Source organism: Anolis carolinensis, chromosome 2 (assembly GCF_035594765.1).
Source record: "Anolis carolinensis isolate JA03-04 chromosome 2, rAnoCar3.1.pri, whole genome shotgun sequence".
Lineage (NCBI taxonomy): Eukaryota > Metazoa > Chordata > Lepidosauria > Squamata > Dactyloidae > Anolis > Anolis carolinensis.
In genome coordinates this window covers 198,084,807-198,108,730 of record NC_085842.1, presented here as the reverse complement: position 1 = coordinate 198,108,730, position 23,924 = coordinate 198,084,807, and the positions used below count along the sequence as shown (strand labels likewise).

The window sequence follows — 23,924 nt, the reverse complement described above, 5'->3', positions numbered from 1 at the left end:
ACCGAGGAGGCTGGACTGGCATACCCATTCTGTTAAAGGAGCCTTTCTTGGAAAGGCATTTGCATACAACATCACCTCTCAGATGCTCGTGGTTAGGATTAGTGGTCTTTACTGTATCTATGCCCAGATTAATCTTACCCATCATCTTGACAAAAGAGAGACACTGAATGCGAATCTCACCATCTATCATCAGACAGACAGCAGTTCCAGTTCCTCCCGCATTCTGCTAAACCTGCCCTTACATCGGGTTTACGATTCAAGCCAAACGCTTCCTGACTTCAAAGCTGTACTTCATCGACTTGCAGAGAATGACAAGCTTTATGTAACAATACGTGTGAACTCAAAACAAAAAGGGTCTCTTCAGCCACGTGGTAGCTTTTTTGGTCTCTTCCAGTTACATGAAACCTAGGAGCCCCCAAAGGGATTGGACTCAACAACTCTTCTGTTGGTATGAAAAGAATGGAGATGTTCAAGAACAGTGGTGAAAGGTATCCAGACATGCTTGGGAACACTCCTCCAGTTCAACAGTCACAACGAAAAACATTTGGAGGCTCCTGTGGACTACTGTTGTGTCTGAAACTACCTTCAACATCTTCTGTTAACAACAACAAGAACAACTTTATTTTTATACCCCACCTCCATCTCCCCGAAGTTCAATATGCAGTAATGCTATGTTGTAATTTCTGTATTTATGAATTTAGCACCAAAAATCACGATATATTGAAAACATTGACTACAAAAATGTGTTGGATAATCCAGAACGTTGGATAAGCGAGTGTTGGATAAGTGAGACTCTACTGTATTCATATACTGTGGCATATCACTGGTAAACTCCTTTTAATGCTAATGAAATATGTAGAAAATTGCATTTTTATGAACTATTGGAACCCCTATTGTATAAGACATTATCTTTGGTTCAAATACTTCTGTTTGCTTTGCTCCTAGATCCATCACACATATCCTTCATAGGAAATAGCAAAGCATCTTAGCCCTTTCATTCCCTAGCCTTCAGTTTTGGAGGGGAGGCCCACATATGTTTATGTTTGTGCATATCATCTGAAAATCCAGTCTCAAAAGTTGGAGACCCTGAAAATAGGGCTCAGCTGCATGATCTCCCCACTTGTCATGAGAAGTTAAAAAACAAAACAAAACACTAAGAAGCCTCATCTGGTTTTCTCCTTTACAAACACCACAAGGATCACAAGATGGGCACAGGAATCTCCTTATCAATCTACAAAAAAGGAGACTCCACCTGAACATCAGAAAGAACTTCCTCACTGTGAGAGCTGTTTAGCAGTGGGACTCTCTGCCCCAGATTGTGGTGGAGGCTCCTTCTTTGGAGGCTTTTAAACAGAGGCTGGATAGCCATCGGTCAAGGGTCCTTTGAATGCGATTTTCTAGTTTCTGGATTTTTTATGGCAGTGTAGAAGGGGCCTCGGTACTTGGTTTGGTCTCAAGATCTCACATGGATACAAAACTCAGTCGATGCTCAAATTCCATTATAAACCAATGGTGTACTAAAATTGTGTCTCTTACAAAAATGACAAAATCAAGGCTTGATTTTGAGATTGTTTAAAAAAAATAAGGCATGGATTATTAAATCCATGGAAACTGAACATGTACATACAAAGGGCAAAATTATATTATTATTATTATTATTATTATTATTATTATTATTATTATTATTATTATTATTACCCCACTTTATCTGTCCCGAAGGGGACTCAAAGTGGCTTAACATAAAAGCATTAGTACACAATTTAAAATATATTAAATTATAACAGAATTAAGTATAAACAGTATTAAAATTCACAGTTAAAAACTGTTCAACATATTCAATGCATATTCACGTTAAAACCACAGTACCTCCTGACTTGATCTTAAAAGCCACATCTTTAAACTTAGGCTCTATTATTGATATTTCTGCCTTCCGTTTCCCCAAAGGCATTTGTGCTACTGAGATGCAGAGTTTTGGAAAAGTTACTTTTTTAGACTCCAGCTCTTGAAATCCCTCAGATGGCATGGTTCTGAGAACTGCGGTAAAACATACTGCACCATCAAAATTAAATTTTCTGGAAGATATGAGGAGACATTGTGCAACGGGTGATGCAACACTGATGCAGCACTTGCACATCTTAATGCAAATCACTTCCGGTTGTCCTCTCATGCAAAAAGGAGAAAACAAGGAAACATGATCATTTGGCTCAACCTTAGCGACAGCACGAATTTTTTAAAAACACCACTCCGTGATAACGTATGAATGATTCAGTACACCAAATTCTAGAGAAGAAGGTGGGGACATCCCTTCAAGTAGCCCATGGAAAAGGGGAATTCAAGATCAGACCAGTGTCTGTGTTGCATCACTCACGCGTCCCTTATTGGCTGAAAAAATGTGCATATGTGTATATACAAGCTTGTCTAATAATTCCTGGAACCTGGACATCCATCTGGAGCTGTGACTGCATAGCTCTGCACTCCCTGGTACGCTACTTGGTAAGTCCCATTGGTACCCATGAGAATAGAAGAAACCCCCTTATTTCGAAGTTGCTAACACTTCTTATTGTCACATGAAAAAGAAAGAGCAGGTTTCTCATATGCACTGATTCCATTTAGAGATAATGGGATCAACTTTGTGAGAAGGTTTTAAAAGTGTCGCAAAGGTCACCCCATATGGCATTATTCATGACACAAGGGTTATGTTGATGTCTTTATATTTAAAGCTAGCCAACTTGGTTCTTGCTTACTTTGTATTGCCAGTCCGGAACTGTCTACTCTACATGTGTTTCTAAAAAGTCCGCGATGGAGGCCGCTCTGATTTCAGTGGGTTGGGAATCCCAATTGCTCTATGCCTCAGTTCAATTATAAAAGCGGTGTTCCAGTTGCTGAAGCTATTTATGGGGTAGGATTCAGAACAGTGGTCCATCAGGATTAAAATCTGGGTCCTTTAGTTTACACAGAGTGCTTGTAACATGCGTCCAAACCCCTTGATTTACCCCAAATGAATCACTGTCTGCCTCCATGGTGCACAGGCACAGCAGCTTCTGTTGATTATCACATTTTTCCAGTTTAAACTGATTTTCCCCAACTTCAGGAAAGTTTAAGAATATCTAGAGTTTCCTGAAAAATCTAAAAGGCAATCTGGACAGCTTGACTGAGTCCAATTCAGACAGATCCATTGTCCAGATAGTGTACCAGTGTCATTACTCTTTCCCTGCATTTATCAGCGCAAGGAAAGGGGATGGATTATGGCAATGTCACTACTGCTGCTCATGCCTAGTCACAGGACACCATCTGAGAAACAGGCCTTTTCAGGCACCTCTTCTGTTGTTGGATCATGGTGCTCACAAGATCAGTAAGAAAGAGGGAATGATCTTCCCTCCTTCTTACTGGTTATGCAGGCACCCATTCTGTCCTCAACAAGGCACTCACAACAGCCAGGAGCTCAGATAGAGCTCTGTAGCTGGCTCGGAAGGGAGGCAACACAGAGGAAGTGAAATAGGAGCACCTTAAGAAGAGTGTGTACAGTATGGGGCAATCTTGACAACAGCCCCAGATTCAGCACAAACTTGCCCAGACCCTTTAAAGTTTGGAGTAAAACACAAAGCAAATTCACTTCTTGTCTGACATGGAAGCCATCAGTTGCTATAGATGCTCTGATATGTGTAAATTTTATTTGACGATATTTGTATTTTTTTAAATTAATTTTATTGTAAGTTATCTTTTTATTTATTATATTTTATTATTTTATTGTATTAATTTTTAATGTTTTAAATGATTTTTAGTGTTTTTTATTATTTTTTATTGGGTTGCTAGGAGACCAAGTTGGAGGAGCTTAGCCTTCTTACTGGCAGCAATTGGATAAAAGCAATTATTCCTCTCTCTCTAATTAGGACTTTATTTTTCTTTTCTTTTTGTTGTATCAACCTAGAGGCGTGGATGATGGGTTGTGTTGTCAAATTTCGAGGTTGGGGGGCCTGTAGTTTTGTTGTTTTGTGGGTCGCCGTGATGCCATCACTCTTTTATATATATAGATTGTTATGGACAATATGCTGGGTTTGAAACACAATGGCAGAGTTGCCAGACCCGCTCGGTCGGGGCTCATTAAAACAATCACCAAGACAATAACCTACATGGGACCTTTTGGCCCTGTTTTGTTCGTCCTGGAGTTGGGACAATTTAATCCAATCATAAAACTATGTCTCTAAGTTCCATCCTGCCCCCTGTCAGCTATTGGAGAGCAGAAATATGCATAGGAAGCGGGGAATGCTCCTTTGTATTCCTACTTTCTATACAATCAAAATGTTCTCACTCTTTTGTTGTAAACTTATTTTCTTTTATAAGATTAAAAGTCCAATAAAATATATTTAAAAAAATAATAGAAAACAACACAATGTAGTACATATACACATCACATGGTATCAACTACTATTATTATACTACTACTTCAGTGGAATCCTTATATTAAAACTACATTTTTATTGGCCGGCCAGAATGCTAAAATAACATACAAAACAGTCCTTTTTCTATTTAAAGCAACTCAGCTGAGAACTGCATGCATATTTGGAGTCAATTGGTATAAATTGTAGGGGTGATGCAGATATTTGATCTGGATCAGAATCCTGACCCCTTGCTAACATCTTGTTTATTTTAACTTTGGTTGTAATTTGGGTTGTATACTGTATGTGTATGTGTTAAATGTGTTTGTCAAATGTTTTGATACAGCTGGCGGGCTAATCAATAAAACATATTGAATTACAGTAGAGTCTCACTTATCCAAGCCTCACTTATCCAAGGTTCTGGATTATCCGAGCCATTTTTGTAGTCAATGTTTTCAATATATCGTGATATTTTGGTGCTAAATTCGTAAATACAGTAATTACAACATAACATTTTTTCTGTCAAATTTGTTGTATAACATGATGTTTTGGTGCTTAATTTGTAAAAATCATAACCTAATTTGATGTTTAATAGGCTTTTCCTTAATCCCTCCTTATTATCCAAGATATTTGCTTATCCAAGCTTCTGCTGGCCCGTTTAGCTTGGATAAGTGAGACTCTACTGTATATTGTATACTACTACTAACTACTAAAGTCACCACAACTTGGGAAAACTTCCTGGAGAAATATTCATGTCCAGAGACAAAGCTGCATCCTTGCCCCTATCTTGTTTAACATATTCATTAATGATTTGGAAGAAACTATATTCAGACCTTAATAGACATTTGACTAAATTCGGAATAAGGAGAATTCCCTTATTCTTCTGTGGTGCTGCTGCCATCATCTTACATTCCAGGGCAGGATTCCTACTAAGGAAATTCCCGAATTATTGCTCACAGAACACCCTGAAAATAAATTACAGGAAATCTAAAGTTCTGGTTTTTATGGGTGGGAAATCATCACGCCGATTGCCCCCCGATGGGCATGACACTATTAATAAGAACTTGGAATCATTTGGATTTGCCACATATGCAGTAATCCATCTTGATCTGGATTTAGCAAAATAATTCCCTGGTTTCTATTGATGTATTAATAAATGAATAATTGTCAACAATTCTTTTTGTTTTGAAGGGTGTGGAATTTCTTGGTTATGAGAAACATATGGATTCCAGCAAGGATGACACCAGCAAAACATCTTTCTCGCAATACCCTGACAAGCCATGTCTATTTAGTAGGAATCAGGTTTCTGTAAAATAGAGGCCACGTTTTGGTATCAAAACCCAATAATGTACATGGAAATTTAACCATGCAGACGTTGACCATAAACATTTCTACAGTTACAACCTCAAGGAAATTTCATGAGCGGTACTGTGTTGATCTATATGGTCAAACCAGTTTGAACATCTTCCTTTAAGTGAAGTAGTTTGAGGACCCATCCAGAAAGGCCCATATCCCTGGACCTGTCTGGGTTTTTACTGGAGGTGTTATGTATTAATTTGGAATAACCTATGTTATTTCAGGAGCCTGCAATAGTACAGCGGGTTAAACCTCTGAACTGCTGAACTTGCTGACCAAAAGGTTCGAATCTGGGGAACGGCATGAGCTCCTGCTGTTAGCCCTAGCTTCTGCCAACCTAGCAATTCGAAAACATGCAAATGTGAGTAGATCACATTGGCGGGAAGGTAATGGCGCTCCATGCAATCATGCCAGCCACATGACCTTGGAGGTGTCTAAGGACATCACTGGCTCTTCGTCTAAGAAATGGAGATGAGCACCAACCCCAGAGTTGGAGACGACTGGACTTAATGTCAGGGGAAAACCATTACCTTTACCTATGTTATTTCAAATTAGTTAGATGTCCCATTAGATCCGGGTCTTCCTGAAAAACCCAAATCTAATGGGGGCTTGGTCTTGTGAGGACTCACTTCCAGGTAGAGCTGGGACTATCCAGGGGGTGTCACCAGTGCCATCTTGCACCTTTTGGGCACCTGGAGCCTAAAGGTGTGGGATGGTGCCCACTCTCTCCCCCCAAGTCCCAAAATTACTGCTAAAAATAAAGTTACATTTATCTCGCTGCCATAACTTTTCTCCTTGTATTCTCCTAGCATGAGGAAATTATGTGCCAGAAAGCGGGGGGTGCGGGAGGAAAGTCATGAAAGCCAGGTAAGTTTTACTTTATTTTTAGGGGTAAATTGGGATTGCTTGTGGACACCCCCTGGAAAAGCCTGTTTTTTAATGGGGGGGGGAATCTGTGACAAAGCTGGTTTTAAAATTTTGGTTTTTGGCATAGATTTTGGGGCTGTCTGGAAGCATCCTTAGTTAGACATATTGTAAGAAGTCACACTTCTTTAGACCAACCTGGAAGAGCCCATTGTATCGCTGTTTTTTTCCTGCTTTTTTTAATTCCTCCTTCCCAAGTCCATTGGCTCCATGGTGTTCTGCTCTGACTTTGCAAGATCTGCAAAATAGATTTCATCTAGACTTCCTTCCAAAAGCAAGACTTTGACCTAAAGAAATTAATGTTAGAATTGAGACTGGCTTAGTCACAAGTGTCAGTCATACAGTAAGTGTTTTGCTTTGACACACCAGGACATGAACAAGTTTATCATTCACAAACAAATTGGCCAAATTGGTTGCTGGGTGCAGTTTCTAATTTTCTTGTGGATTGCTTGCAAGGGTGGTTAGGAATAATAATAATAATAATAATAATAATAATAATAATAATAATAATAATAATAATAATAACAACTTTATTTTTATACCCCGCCCCATCTCCCCGAAGGGACTCGGGGCGGCTTACATGGGGCCTTGCCCGATAAAACAATCAAATATCAAAACACAGCAATAAAACAGTTATCCAATAAAAACATCAATTACAGTAAAAACAATCGTTAAAATCAACATAAAACATACAATATTAACACTGGAGACTAATTCATAGAACCCAGGCAACGTGCAACATGTGCCGAAATGGGCCAAAATGGGGAAGGTAATTTCACAGTTGAAATGGACAAAGTGCAATAGATACTAACTTTTTCTGACAGCATTGTGGAGTAGTCATTTGACTATTTTTTTTCTGTTGACACTATCACCACGTGTGACTAGCACACATTATGTAGTTTGCCATGTTATAGCTGTCATTACATAGTGCCATAACATCTGCTGACGCACATGTGTAGTTTGGCTCTCTGCAGCATCATTCTTTGTGCTCTCTGAAATTCTTTCACATTGTCACATTCAATATGAACAAATGATATATACCACGAGGTCACAACCAAGCACACATGTAAGCTTTTTTTTAAAGTAGTAAATGCTTAATCATCATGACCAGCAAAACACAAAGGTCACTAAGTGAATGCCAAACAACAGTTATCTCAAGAAATTACTCAGATACAGGTCAATGGATTCAATATGTATTTCTCATTTTGCCTGTCTTTTATTCTCCTGTTAACAGTAATTTTTCGGAATCATATAATAATAGAGTTGGAAGAGACCTCATGGGCCATCCAGTCCAACTCCCTGCCAAGAAGCAGGAAATCGCATTCAAAGCACCCCTGACAGATGGCCATCCAGCCTCTGCTTAAAAGTCTCCAGTGACGGAGCCTCCACCACAGTCTAGGGCAGAGAGTTCCACTGCCGAACAGCCCTCACAATGAGGAAGTTCTTCCTGATGTTCAGGTGGAATCTCCTTTCCTGTAGTTTGAAGCCATTGTTCCGTGTCCCAGTCTGCAGGGCAGCAGAAAACAAGTTCCCTCCCTCCTCCCTATGACTTCCCCTCACAAAAGATAACATTTGGTTATGGGTGGATCATCAGGAGTAGTCAGTCATTATGGAACTTCTTTTTTTTATTATTTAATGATCTTTATTGAAGTTTTACATATACAATAGCTAAAACAACTGTGGTGGGTATCAAGGGGGATTGGGGGGAGGGGTGAATTGTGGGAATAAGGGGAAGAAGGAAGGGGGGTGCTAGAAGTTGGAAGTGGGAGAGGGGGTAGGGAAAGGGACATGGGGTAAGGAGAGAAGGGGGTAGGGATATTGGTCTTCCTTTATCTTCCATATTGGATATTAAAGTCATCTATTTATCATTTTTCTTTCTGTCTTTATTGTGAACTATAGTTTCTAAGCTTTTCCCAGTTTGTTTGCTTGATTCCTTTTCCTCTGGACTCTTTTAATAAGAATGTTAGATTGTCCATTTCTTGTATTTCCATCAGTTTCTGAAGCCAAATTTCCTTCGGTGGAATTTCAGCCATTTTCCAATATTTGGCGAAAACTATTCTTGCAGCTGTGGAGCTATACATAAATAAAATGTCATCATTTTTATCGAGTTGTAAGTCTGTGTCTGTTATTCCCAATAGGTAATATTCTGGTTTGATTGGGAATTTTTTCTTTAAAATAATTTGTGTCTCTTCGTGGATCATCTTCCAATATCTTTTGGTCATCTCGCAAGACCACCAGATATGGTAGAATGAGCCTTCTTGTGTTTTACATTTCCAGCAGGTATTATTATAGGATTTATACATCTGTCCGAGTTTTTTGGGGGTCATGTACCATCGGTGGAAGATTTTGAGCCAATTCTCTTTTAGTTCCGTTGCGTAGGTGTATTTCAGTTTTTTATTCCATATCCGTTCCCAATCATCTAGCATGATTGGATGTCCGATATTCCTGGCCCAGTTAACCATACAACTTTTAATTGCTATCGTTTCTGTTGACCATTCTAGTAATATGTCGTAGATTTTGGAGATAGCCTTCTTTTTAGTTAGCATAATTCTGTCCCACACGGAGTTGGGGTCACTGAAGCCAATTTGAGCATCCTTAATGTATTGTTCCTTGATGACGGCATATTGGAACCAGGACATATTTTTGAATTTTTCCTTTAGCCTTTCTTGTGGTTTCAAGTCATAAGTCCCGTTGTTTTTCACCAATAATTCTTTATAGCGTGGCCAGACTGACCATTGCAAGATGTGACTTTGAGATGATTCAAGAGAAGAGATCCATAGAGGGGTTTTGTTATACAACCTCTTTTTGTATTTCTCCCACACTTTTATTAAAGCAGCTCTAATGAAATGGTTGCCGAAGTTATTTTCGACCTTTCTTTTGTCGTAGCCCACATACGCGTGCCATCCTCATCGGAGATCAAAACCTTCTAAAGTCAATATGTTGTTATCCTCTAAGGTTGTCCAATCTCTCACCCAATTTAGTACACAGGCCTCGTAGTAGAGTTTTATATTTGGTAAGCCGAAACCCCCTCTTTTTGTTGCATCAGTCATGATACTATATTTTATTCTCGGCCTTTTACCTTTCCACACAAACTTTGTAATGTCTTTATTCCATTCCTGAAATAATTTTTGTGTCCTTAAGATGGGTAAATTTTGGAATAGATACATTAGTTTCGGGAGCACATTCATTTTAATGACCGCTATTCTTCCTAAGAGGGAGATGTTTAAATTTTGCCAATTCTGTAAATCGGTTTTGATTTCCTTCCATTTGTTTTGATAGTTGTTTTTTAATAACTGGGCATTTTTTGCAGTGATCCAGATTCCGAGGTATTTAACTTTCGCAACCGTCTTGAATCCTGTGGAATCTTCCAGTTTCCATTGGTTTTCCCGTGTTATATTTTTGGTCAGAATTTTTGTTTTTTCCTTGTTTATGAGAAAACCCGCTACTTTGCCGAATTTTTCCATATTGTTAATCCATTTTGTTATTTGTCTGCGGGGGTCTTCAATAAAACAAACAATGTCATCAGCAAATGCGCGGATTTTGTATTCTTGGTTTCTAATTTTAGTGCCTTTTAATTGGTCATCCTTCCGTATGTTCCTAATCAAGATTTCTAAAGCAAATATAAAAATGAGGGGGGAGAGGGGGCAGCCCTGTCTTGTTCCTTTTTCAATTTGGATAGGTTTGGAGTGCTGTCCATTAATTAACAGTTTTGCTTCCTGGTTAGTATAAATCGCCTCAATTGCATTTATAAAGTAATAGCCCATATCTAATTCTCTTAGTAGCAATTTAAAAAATTCCCAATTTAAATTATCAAAGGCTTTTTCAGCGTCAATAGTTATTAAGGCCAGTTCTTTTTGATGAAATGTTTCATAATATTCAATGATATCCAGTACGCACCTGACATTATCTTTCATGTGTCTGTTTGGCAAGAAGCCTTTTTGTTCAATCCCTATCCAATTGTTCAGAAATACTTTGAATCTATTTGCAAGAATTGTTGAAAAATTTTTATAGTCCGTGTTCAGTAATGATATCGGTCTAAAATTTCTTACATTTGTGATATTTGTATTGCTTTTTGGTATTACTATAATGTCCGCTTGCCTCCAAGAGTTTGGGATTATTTTATCTTTTAGTGCCGTATTCATTATTTGATTTAAGTAAGGCATGATCTCATCTGCCAAAGTTTTATAAAAATTCAGTGTGAACCCATCTGGACCTGGCGCAGAACTGGGTCTCATCTGTTTTAGGGCCTTTTTAATTTCCTCATTAGATATAGCTTTATTTAGCTGCTCCCTTTGATTTTCTTTTATCTTTTGTAAACCTTGATTACTCAAGTATTGTGAAATTTCATCCGGGTCTTTTGATAGAGTTTTTTAAAGGACTCCTGGAATTCTAGCATTATATCCTCATCTGTTGTTAACGTCTTCCCTTCTTTTCTAATCACTGTTATCTGTTGTTTCTGCGATTTTTGCCTAATTTTCCGTGCTAACCAAGCACCTGGCTTGTTAGCATTTTCAAAGTGATGTTGCTTAATAAATTTTAGTTGCTTCGCTATTTGTTCCATTTCCAGATTCCTTTTGTTATTTTTCAGTCCCATCAGTTGCTTTGCAAGTGCTGTTTCTTGGGTTTTCTCTTTTAATTTTTTTTCTAATTGGGTTATTTCTCTATTTATTCCATCTATTTTTAAATTTTTTAATTTGTTTCTTATCGCCTTTTGCTGGATGAAATGGCCCCTTAAAACTGCCTTGAATGTGTCCCATACAATGTGATCTTTTGTTTCTGGTATCCAATTGAATTTGAAATATTCTTGTGTTAATTTTTTGCATTTGTCTATGTCCTCTTCCTTTTTAAGAAGGTTTTCGTCTAGTCTCCATTTATTCCCTGTTTTCCTTTGATTTAGATGCATTTCTAATGGGCAGTGATCCGATTTGTCTCTGGGTAGAATTTTGATGTGGTCTATCTTAGTACAGAGGGAATTTGATAACCAAATCATATCTAATCTTGACCACGACTTATGTCTGTGGGAATAAAAGGTGTAGTCTTTTGTTTCCGAATTGTGTAATCTCCAAATGTCCTGAAGTTGAAATTCTTCCTTTAGTTTTCTAAAGTTTTGTGGAACCAGTCTTGCATTGGCATATTTCTTATTTAGTATTTTTTTACTTGTATCTAATTTTGTATCCATTATACTGTTAAAGTCTCCTAATATGATCAGATGATCAAAGTCCGAATTATTTATTTGTTTTCTTAATTCTCTAATAAAGTGACCTTGGGGGCCATTAGGGGCGTATATATTGCAAATGAGAATTTTTTGCCTATCTAAATTTATAAGGACTGCCACGTATCTTCCTTCATTATCTTTGAACTGTAATGTGGCTGATAAATTTTCATTAACATAAAGTACGACTCCCCTTTTTTTTTTTATCTGATGAACAGAATTCTTTTCCAATTTTCCTGTTGATTAATAGGGCCTCATGTTTAGAAGTAATGTGTGTCTCTTGCAGGGCAACGAAATCATACTTTCCTTTAATTAATTGGTTAAATAGAATTCTCCTTTTATTTGATATGTTAATTCCGTTAATATTATTAGAGTAAAACTTCAGTTGACGTTTCAGGTTACATACATTCTTGGACATGTTCAACAATTGCTTCTTTCTTCTTGTTATTTTCCCTGGTGGTTATGTCTTCTTCCTCTGTTATTAGTTCTTCTTCTGTTATATTAGTTTCGTCTTCCTCATCTTCTCTGCCTACGTCCGATGTTTCTGAGGCCTGTGAAGGTTTACTTGGTTTACTTGGTTTGGAACCTAAGTCTTGTGGCGAGTGGTGTCTCGCTCTTTTTGGTTTTTTTCTCTTTGATGAAGGGGGAGTTGTATCTGCAGGGTGTTTTCCTTTACCTTGTATGTGTTTTCTGTAAAAGTCCTTTGCTTTGTCCTCACTTGTAAGCCAGTGACGTTCTCCTTTCAACGTGACCATAATGCCTTCATTCCTTTCCCACCGAAATCTGATCTTTTGTTTTTTGAGTTCCTCAGTTAGAAAGAAGTACTTTTTTCTTCTGGTTAGAGTTAGTTGTGGGAATTCTTTCAGTATTATGATCTTTTTCTCTTTATATGTTAGCGGGTTGTGATTGTTTTTCATCAATACCTCATCACGTATTTTCTTTCTCACAAAATGAACGATCACGTCCCTTGAGACCTTGTTTCTCCTTGAAAAGTTAGTTTGAATCCTATAGACTCTATCTAATTCATATTCTATAAATTCTTCAGATTGAGTTAGTAAATTGGCAAGTAGTTTGATGATGATTTGTCTGATGTCTTCATTGCTGTCCTCCAGGATGTTACGAAATCTCAACTGGAACTCTTTTTCGTGTTGTTCGGTTCTTTCCTGTAGTCTCTCCAATTTTTCATTTTTGGCTTCTAATCTTTCTATTTTACATTGTTGATTCTTTTGAATCTTAGCTAACTTCTGATTTTCCATTTTCAGGTCATTAATGTCTTTGTGGGATTTAATCATTTCCTCTTTCAAATACCCAATGTCCTCTTTAATTTCTTTTTTCATGTCCATCATTTCTTGATAAAATTCTTTTTGTTGAAGGCTATGTTGGTTGAATTTCATTTGTGATTGTTTCTGATGTTCTTCTTGTCGTTCCGCTAGTTTCTGTATCTCATGGAGAATGTCTTTTAGGTTGATCTCCTCCGACTGTGAGGGTCTTCTTCCCAGCCCCTTATTCTCCTTAAGATCTTTGTCGAACTTGGTCTTAGGAATTGCCATTGTGTCTCGCGCAGTGCAAGAAAAGGAAGAGAGAGCAGGAGAGAACATGAAGAAGGGGGGCAGAGAAAAAGAGAGGGAGAAATGAAAGATAACGAGAGAGAGGGGGGAGAGAGAGGAAGAGAGAAAGAAAAGGAAAAAGAGAGAGACAGGGAAAGTGGTAAAGAATTTCTTAGAGAAGGGATTAAGAGGTAGAGATGATTAAATTTTAGTCTTTGAGTCCTTTAGGTCCTTTGAGTGTCCATTACTCCGTTCCACTTGTAAATGTTCCTGATAAGTCAGCTTTTTGTTCGTTCTCCACCTTCCTTGTTGGTTTTAATTTTCCCTTGGTGCGGCTAAGAGTGCCACGGATCGAAGTTATTTCCTATGCTGGTTTGATTGTTCCTTGATTGTTCCTTCCCAGGGGCGAAGTATAGAATGCCCCTCCCCCATTTCTAATGAGGAGTCTTTCGCTCGCCGCTCGTCGCTCCTTCTTTCGGACACACACACCAGCTCTTTAATCTCTTATTGCCTGCCTGGTGTGGAGGGGGGGCGGTTAGTCATAACATCAACGGTGTCCAAGGTCATTGATTTATGGCGGCGCCTTGCTAAGTCCTCTGCTATCCTCCCGCCTGCTGTTCCAGGAGAAACAAACCTCAATGTCCTCCCAATCAGACCTGCTGTCTCGTGCGGGTTTGGTAAATTAATTGATTGCTTTATGAGCACTTAGGAATAAGACAAGTCCGGCAACTTGCTCCAAGCCTTTCCGTGCAAGTCGCACTCCGTACAGTGTTCTATCAGTCTAGTTAGGCATATCCAGTCCGATCTGCCATATTGGAGCGGGTCCACAGCGCACAAGATGGTAATTGCTACCCGGATCCGTTCACCCCGCGGCGCTCCAGAGTCAGCCCGACGGGGGTCGGCTCAACGGGATACTGGGATCTCGCGTACGGCCACGAAGGGTTTCACCGGATTTAGGTTAGTTCAGATGGTTCAGTTAGTTAGATTAGATTAAGTCCAGTTGTTGTGTTGGGAGGCTGTTTGTCATACGACTAAGCCGCTCAGCTATCCACTTCTCTCTGCTGGAAACTTCCTGCAGATTAAATGTCTTAATTGCCCCACTTTCTATGTGGAGAGATTTAAGATAGGTGTCTGATAGGAAGAAAATTTTTTGAACGCTTACGTTCCCTCGGCTTTCTGCCTCTTCGTCGTCTTCTTGTCTTCTTTGCAGATAAAAATGGGCTTGGCTGGCAGTTTGTGCGGGTTTTTACCCGCTGCCGTCGCCGCAGTTCGCGCTCCCCTGCAGAAGCCCGGATCTGCTCCCCCCGACACAATTCGGGGGTCGGCTCAACGGGGTGCAGGGGCCTTGCGTCCCTCCTCGTCTCAGTCCACAAGGAGAGGGGAGCAGAGGCTCTACCCAACCGCTGCAAACGTTGGTCCATTGAGAGCTCTCAAAGGACCCGTCCTGCCGCCATATCAGCCCACCGGAAGTCCCCATTATGGAACTTCTTCTGGTGGAACTTCTTCTGGTGGGTTTAAAATAGCTTAAGTAAATACAGTAGAGTCTCACTTATCCAACATAAACGGGCCGGCAGAACGTTGGATAAGCGAATATGTTGGATAATAAGGAGGGATTAAGGAAAAGCCTATTAAACATCAAATTAGGTTATGATTTTACAAATTAAGCACCAAAACATCATGTTATACAACAAATTTGTCAGAAAAAGTAGTTCAATGTGCAGGAATGCTATGTAGTAATTACTGTATTTATGAATTTAGCACCAAAATATCACGATGTATTGAAAACATTGACTACAAAAATGTGTTGCATAGTCCAGAACGTTGGATAAGCGAATGTTGGATAAGTGAGACTCTACTGTATATAGTGTTTCTGGGAAATGAATGGCACCAAAGCACACAATGGCAGAAGGGTCTTTAATGAGTTGTATTTTTCTTGTTTTGTATTTCTACATTTTATTATCACTATTTTACTCCATATTCTACATTTTAATATGCCAGTAGTTATTTATTTATTCATTTAAATGCTCCATTCCTTATCTGTAATTCCAAAATATACTGAAATCAATAATAATTGTCAGCTCACCACAGCCGCTCCTGAATGAACACACAAGACTCTCTGTGATATCACCAGAAACTTTTACTGTAGGAAACATGAACATCAGAAAAGCCAAGAATGGGAGGCTCCGGCCAACCCTCCTTTATATACCCTCCCCCTCATTTGAACAGTCTCTTCCCGCTCAGTAAAACCCCGCGCAAATTCCCCGCCAAGTCCATCAGCCGTTTCTCCTCCGAGTCCTGGGACGCAGGTGTCTTATCAATGTCAGTGACCCTGAAACTCAGAGCCACATCCAGGCTCTAGTAGCAGGGTTCTGACATGGCGTCCTCCTCCCCTTCGTCCTGGAAGGAAAAGATTAAACACAACTATTGTTCTCCGCTGTCCAGAGTTCCTTTATACTTTTTTAACAGGCTGCAATGGAATACCGGGTGTACCTTTCCTAGGTCCTTTGGTAGCCTCAGCTCATAGGTCACTTCGTTTATTCTTTTTGCTACCCTGAATGGCCCTATATAGCGTGGAGCCAATTTCTTGGATGGGAACCCCAATTTCAGGTTTTTTGTGCTCAGCCAAACCAGATCTCCTTCGCCCAATTTGTCCCCCTCTCGGCGCCTACGATCCGCAAAGAGCTTGTACTTCTTTTGTGTTTCCCGCAATGCCTCTACCACGGTTCGCCACCCTTGCTTGATTTTGGCCGGCCATTCCTCGTCGGTCTGGCCCTCCCCTTCCTTCCACTCGGGTAGCCTGGGGAAAGGTGCCACCTCCTGTCCGTATACTATTTCGAATGGGGCACGACCTGTGGCCGAATGTACGGCCCCGTTAAAAGCCATCTCAGCAAACGGAAGAAGGTCCGCCCAATCATCCTGTCTATAATTGGTGTACATCCTTAAGAATTGGCACAGTGTCTGTTGGGTACGTTCGACCCCCCCGTTGGTCGCGGGATGAAAGGCCGAGCTCAGGTTCCTTTCTGCTCCTAACAGCTGTAAGAATTTTCCCCAAAATTTTGCAGTAAATTGGACTCCCCGGTCACTAATTATCTTGTCGGGACACCCATGTAGGCGATATACGTGCTTCACATACAAATCAGCAAGTTTTTCAGCTGAAGGAAGTTTTGGCAGAGCCACAAAGTGTGCCTGTTTTGAGAATAAGTCCAATATTGTCCAAATGTATCTGTGGCCTCTGCTGGGGGGTAGTTCGCCTACAAAATCCATGGCTACGCATTCCCATGGCCTCATGGGCTCTACCACCTTCTGCAATAGCCCCTGGGGCTTCCCCGGTGGTGTTTTTCCCTCTGCGCATAATTCACACTGCGTGACGTACCCCCTGGCGTCTTTCCTCATTCCGGGCCACCAGCATTGTTTGGCCAATAGTTTAATAGTCCTGGTGGGGCCTAGATGACCCGCACCCTTGTTATCATGGTACTTCCTTAACATTTCTCGTCTTAAACATTCAGGAATATACAATTTCTTATTTACAAACACCAAATCCCCACACAATTCTCCCTTTTCTTTGTTTGTTTGTAACCATTTGTCCATTCCATACGCTCGCTTCAACTCTTCCTCCCATATTTCTCCTCCCCCCGTGGAAATGGCAGTACGTTTGTTTTCTTTGGCCGCTTGTGCTCGAGTTAGTACTGCCAGGCCCCATTGCTTATCAAGAAAAATACTCCCTTCAGATTCCTGAATTCCTCCCCCGTGCTGAGGCATCCGAGAGAGAGCGTCAGCGAGTATATTATGTTTCCCCTGGAAGAATCTGAGTCTGAAATCAAAACGGCTGAAATATTGGGCCCATCTAATTTGCTTCGCTGATAGTTTACGAGGGGATCTTAGATACTGTAAATTTCTATGGTCAGTCCACACCTCAAACGGTGTTCCACTTCCTTCCAGGAAGTGTCTCCAGCACTCTAGTGCTTTTAGAATCGCTAAGGCTTCTCTCTCCCAAATCGGCCAGTTTTTTTCGGTATCACTAAACTTTTTTGACAGATAGCCACATGGCTTCAGGTTCCCCCCCTCGTCTTTCTGTAGCAGAACTGCCCCATATGCCCGGTCTGACGCATCGCAATGTAATACAAAGGCTTTAGACATATCAGGGTGCTGTAGGACAGGCTCCTCCGTAAAACGCTTTTTAAGGGCTTCGAAAGCTTCCTGGCATTCTATTGTCCAGGTCAGTTTGGCCCCTGGGGCCTTCACTTTGGCTGTTTCTCCCCTACCTTTAGTCTTTAACAAATCCGTTAGTGGCAAAGTGAGGCGCGCAAAGTCCTTGATAAATGTTCTATAGAAGTTTGCGAACCCTAGGAAGGATTGCAGCTGCTTCCGTGTTTTGGGGGCTTCCCACCCCCTCACGTCTTCTACCTTCGCAGGGTCCATCGCCACTCCCTGGGAGGAAATCCTATACCCCAGAAAGTCTATCTGGTCTTTATTGAACTCGCACTTGGCAAGCTTCGCATACAGTTTTGCTTCTCTCAACTTTTGCAGGACTTCCCTGACTAGTTCTACGTGTTGCTCCTTAGTCCGAGATACTAACAATATGTCATCTAAAAAAACAAAGACTCCCTTGTACAACAATGGATGCAACACTTCGTTGATTAATTGCATGAACGCGGCGCCTCCGCCGCACAAACCGAAAGGGAGCACACGATAATTGAATAATCCGAATGCACAGGAGAAGGCCGTCTTCCACCTGTCCTCTGGTTTAATCTGCAATTTATGGTATGCTTCAATTAAGTCCAATTTAGTGAATATCTGTCCCTCCGATAATTGGGCGATCAAGTCCTTCACTAGAGGTAGGGGGTATTTATTTCCAGAACTGATTGCATTCAGGCCCCTGTAGTCAATGCAGAGCCTCAGCGTTTGGTCCTTTTTGCGCCTGAACAACACAGGCGCCCCTAGAGGGGAATTTGAAGGCTCTATGAAACCCCTCGCTAGGTTTTTATCAATGTATTTTCTCAGTTCCTCCTTTTCCCTAGCCGACATTGGGTATATTTTTGCCTTAGGAAGCTCTGCTCCTGGGACTAGCTCTATCTTCACTTCAACTCTCCGCTTCGGTGGGAAACTGTCTGCTTCCTTCTCATCAAATACGTCCACAAAATCCCGATACTCTGGGGGTAATTTATCTGCCAGTTCTGCTATCCTGATAGAGTCTTCCTCCCCCCTTTTCCCCGGCTCTCTCTCCACTTCCTGGCTCCCTTCTTCCAACTTCATCCTGAAGATCATGCTCTTATCCTCCCAGTTGATTTGCGGGTTGGCCTGCCCCAGCCATGGCATGCCTAGTATAACATTATAGCTGGCTATTTGTGATATCACAAATGACACCTTTCCTTCCCAGCTCCCTATCTTACACTTTACATCTTCGGCACTGTACTTAGCTAATGATCCCGATGCTGTGGATCCGTCCAACTGCGAAAACGCTATTGGGGATTCTAGGTTCGTTCTTTCGCATCCCAATCCCTCGGCTAATTCAGGGGAGATGATGTTCCTGGAACATCCACAATCCACAAATGCTTTGCAGGTTGCTTGTTTGCTGCCACTTTCCAGCTGAATGGGGACCACTATCATGGCTTTGTCCTGACTTACCAACCCCCCCGAGTGGTGCCTCATCGGTGGTTCTTCCTCGGCGCGTTTCCCTGCCACGGCTCTTGGTTTGGGCGGGCCTCCGCCTTCCCCTTTTCTCTGCCAGCACTCGGCAGCCCTGTGGCCCAAACGGCCGCACACGAAGCAGCCCCTCCTGCTGGTGCTCACGTTCCCTGGCGGCTCCGTTCTCCTCCCGGCTGGGGTTGATCCCTCCTTCCGGCTCCCCTCTTTCATCTGCGGCCGCTGCTGTAGCCCTCCTCGGTGCCTCCTCGCCTGGGCCAGCGATGTCTCGACGCGCCCCGCCAGCTGAATCCATCCGCGCAGTGTGTCAGGCTCATCACGATGCACCGCCCAGGAGAGGATCTCCCGCCTGAGCCCCTCTTTGAAGAGTTCTATCTTTGTCACTGCAGACCATTCCGGCACCTTTTCAGCGAGGCATTGGAACTCCTCCGCATACTCAGATACCGACCTCTGCCCCTGGGAGACGGTCTTCAACTCCTTCCTCGCCCGGATCTGCTCCAGTGGATCTCGGAAACGGGTCTCCAGGGCCCCCATAAAGCGTCGGAGTGACCCCAGACATGGGTCGCGCCGCGCGTGTAGTTGAACGTACCAGCTGGCCGCTCCCCTCTTCAACACTGCACCAATGGCCCGTACCCGGCTGGATTCCGTTCTGAAAGTGTGGGCATTGTCCTCCATATAGCCCCTCACCGTGGTCAGGAAAAAATCCAGTTCAGAGGACTCTCCCCCAAACTCGATCCTTAGTTCCTCTCGTCTCGGTAGGGGTCCCTGTGGTGGCAATCCCCAATCCTCCGCCCGTCGCAAGCCCCCTTGCGGGCCAGTGGGCCCCGCTGCTGCTTCCCTTTGTCCTGTGCCACGCCCGGCATTCGCCAGGGGCACCAGGGTCTCAGTTGGGAGCGTAGCCGGGATTCTCGGAGGCTTTTCCCCTTCGTCGTCACTCTCCTCCACCCGCGTCAGGCTCGTTTGGATCTTGGGCCGGGCACCGGGCTCCTTTCGCATTTCCCTTCCCTTCGGTGCTGGGAGGTCTGCAAAGCCCTGGCTGCTTCCCATGCTCACGTCCCACATTGAGCTAGCCCGGAGTTCCCTTCCTCGCTCCGGCTCCGCCAAAACCGCCAGGCGCTCCATCGCCCTCGACATCACTGCCAGGGTGGTCTCCATCGCCGACATCCTCTCCTCCAGAAACACCATCTTTTGCGGGCCTGGGGAAGGTGAACCTTCCTCTCCTCCGGTGCTATCTCCCCGCACCACTCCGCGCCTCTGGGTTACCCCATTTGGCTGGGCATAAGCGGTGGATGACGCCAGGGCCGCCAGCTGGTGGAACTCAGCGTCCGTCTCGGGAGTGGCCCTTTCCGACCTTCCTCCTCCGGCGCCCAAGAGCTCTTCATCCTCCACTTGCATGTTACACCTCACCGCTACAGCGGGATGGTGTCCGTATTCTTGGCTTAGTGTCAGCTCACCACAGCCGCTCCTGAATGAACACACAAGACTCTCTGTGATATCACCAGAAACTTTTACTGTAGGAAACATGAACATCAGAAAAGCCAAGAATGGGAGGCTCCGGCCAACCCTCCTTTATATACCCTCCCCCTCATTTGAACAGTCTCTTCCCGCTCAGTAAAACCCCGCGCAAATTCCCCGCCAAGTCCATCAGCCGTTTCTCCTCCGAGTCCTGGGACGCAGGTGTCTTATCAATGTCAGTGACCCTGAAACTCAGAGCCACATCCAGGCTCTAGTAGCAGGGTTCTGACAAATAATAATAATAATAATAATAATAATACTTACCTGCCCCTCCTCGTGGTTTGAGGTAGCTTAAAACATAGCTGAAAACACATAATCATCATAAACATTATATAAAATACACATATTATAATGTATTTCTACAAAATACATATATCAAAATGCAGAGAAGAAAGACTAAAATATTGTGAACACAAGACACAAGTTTAGAATTCATGATTCATGCTGGCTGGGTAAGCTTGCTGGAAGAGATAAGTCTTCAGATATAAGGTCTTCCAGCAGGTCGTTCCACAGTCACCTTCTACCTAAGATTCTGCTAGAATTGAAATGAGAAAATAGGTTGCATTTAGGGTGTTATCATACCATTGCATTATAGCAACATTTTTGCCCAATGCCATTGCTCTTCAGACATTTTTGTATTTCAAAGTACTCAAAACCTTTTTTTTTCATACTGAAAATAATCCCTTAATGAACCCATTTTTTTCCACAACAATTCTGCAACCATTTTTGGGTGTGGATTTCTTATAGCCATGCTAATACAAATGATCCATTAGTTGCTGTGATGAGGTTGGGCCAGGTGATGATAGTGTCACCTCATTCCATGATTATAGCTATAACTTTGTTTCACTTGAATAAACCCATTATGAAGAAAGAGTCTGTTATAGGAGTCGGTAATTATGCCATGAAGGCAATGGGAAAAATGATGTGGATGATTATATCAAAACATAAATACAGCAAAGGCACAATAGAGTGTGTCAACATCCTACTCTGAGAAGAAAGGCTGGAATAGATTTCAGATCGAATAGTGCAGAATAAAGGGAAAGTGTGATATAACTTCTCAAATTCGTTCTGCAGCCTTAATATAGAATATTTTCACCAAAATATCAGGCAAGTAGGTTCTGAAAGATAAGACAGGATTGATCAATTTGTTGTGATGTTCAATAGCTCTAAAGAGATAATGCTTAAAGAGCTAGGTATGTATTGGGTTGTTATGAGTTTGCCGGGCTGTATGGCCATGTTCCAGAAGCATTCTCCCCTGACGTTTCGTCCACATTTATGGCAGGCATCCCCAGAGGTTGTGAGATATGTATTGTTTAGCCTGCAGAAGAGAAAGCTGAGAAGAGACATGATAGCCATACATAAATATTTGAAAGGATATCTTTGCTCTGGAGACTAGGACTCAGAGCAATGGGTTCAGATGATAGGAAAGGGGATTCCACCTGAATATTAGGAAGAACCTCCTGACCGTAAGCTGTTCAACAGTGGAAGTCTCTGCCTTAGTGAGTGGTTGAGGCCTCTTCTTTGGAGGCTTTTAAACAAAAGCTGGATGGCCATCTGTCAAGGATACTTTGTGCTTTTCCTGCATGGCAGGGGTTTGGATGATCCATGCGTTCTCTTCCAACTCTATGATTCTATGATTCTGTGAATATGGTATGTGGTTTCCAATATAGCCTCTTGTCAAAATGTATCTACCCATCACCTATAACACCATGATCATTTATTATAACACCATAACACCATCAACTATAATTATAAATCTTGTGATACAAAAACTGCCTTTCCTTCCAATCTGCTTCTGAGCAAAACTCAAGCTACTATTTTTGTCCTATACAGCTTGCGTCTAGGACTGAGACCAATTGCCTTAACTGAAGATCTCAGTCCTGACAGACACAGGCGTTCTTACCAACTACTCATTTTAATTTTTTGCCCCATCTGATTATCCATGATAAATTGATATTTAAACCTATACTTTAATTTTTATTATTCCCAGGCATAAACCTCTAAAAGAATTTTTAAAATGTCCTTTTAAAGAGACCAGTAATAAAATGTGCAACAGCCACAACTTTCATGCCATTCTTTGCAAATCTCACAATGAGATCCAACACTCAGTCAACAAAATAGGCAACCTCGCCTTAATCCAATAAACAAGTTCAGTGGCTGTGTCTGTGAATTCATTTCCCAATTTCTAACATTTCACATTATCAAAAAATGTTGATTTTAGTCTTCTAAACAGTGGTTGACTCTGCACCAAAAGATCACAACATAGTGATACAATGTCTGCCCCTTTTCCTGTAGTATGGACAATATGTTAACACAATATGTAAGCCACGTAGAACAAAAATCTTGTGGGTTCTATTGTACTTATTTCTGCTTGGAAAGAGAAAGCACTGGTCATATACAGCCAGTAGTAAAAGTATCTCAAAAAACATACTTGATTCTGTTACAAGATTGTACTGTAATGTCTGAGATGCTTCCTGCCAGCTTCCCGTCTTGAGCTCTGGAATGTGCTATAGCAGTGGTTCTCAACCTGTGGGTCTCCAGATGTTTTTGACCTACAACTTCCAAAAATCCCAGCCAGTTTACCAGCTGTTAGGATTTCTGTGAGTTGAAGGCCAAAACATCTGGGGACTCACAGGTTGAGAACCACTGCGCTATAGGAACAAAAAGAGCTGTAATGGGTAACTGTAAAAAAGTAGAGATAAAGAGGGTGGGGAGTTGCATGAAAAAAATCTTTCTTTTCAGTTTTGTTTTTCTACCCAGTTAGCCTCTAGTTCATAGCTTTTTGGTCTCCAAGCACATGTCTATCCTGTTTCCCCAAAAATAAGACAGTGTCTTATATTAATTTTTGCTCCCAAAGATGTACTAGGTCTTATTTTCAGGGGATGTCTTATTCTTTGTGCCGCACGCGCCTTCCTCGGCAGCAGCGGCTCCCTCCTCCTAGGTCTTACTTTCGGGTGATCTCTTATATTTGCCAATTCAGCAAAAACTCTACTAGGTCTTCTTTTCAGGAGATGTCTTATTTTCAGGGAAACACGGTAGGATGGATGCCATGTTGTTTTGTTCAGGTTTTTTCTGATATTGCGCCAAGACAAGGAGACAGGGCATTATGTTATGGGTTAAATATATTGGCCACAGCTTTCATATACATGCTTCAATAATAAATATTATACATTCAAAATAATTCAAATCAAAAAAGAAAGCAATTACAAAGATATATAAGACACTATTGAAATGGTCAACAGAAACCGAAGAAGTGAAGGATTGTATGATAAAATGAGCCTCTAACATAGGACACTCAATTAAAATGGAAGAATGGGAAAGAAGCTGGAATAAAAAAAATGAAATATACTT

At 41.6% G+C, this 23,924-nt stretch overlaps 1 protein-coding gene across 1 annotated transcript; it reads right to left on the bottom strand.

The window, feature by feature from the left end:
* Window positions 1-15,484: 15,484 nt before the first annotated feature.
* On the bottom strand, window positions 15,485-23,156 carry LOC134296461 (uncharacterized). Its single transcript, XM_062971509.1, has 2 exons — window positions 19,041-23,156; window positions 15,485-15,812 (listed from the first exon to the last, which is right to left on the bottom strand). Exons 1-2 carry the CDS (start codon window positions 20,586-20,588, stop codon window positions 15,771-15,773), a joined length of 1,590 nt encoding a protein of 529 aa, XP_062827579.1. The 5' UTR covers window positions 20,589-23,156; the 3' UTR covers window positions 15,485-15,770.
* Between the last annotated feature and the right edge of the window lie 768 nt (window positions 23,157-23,924).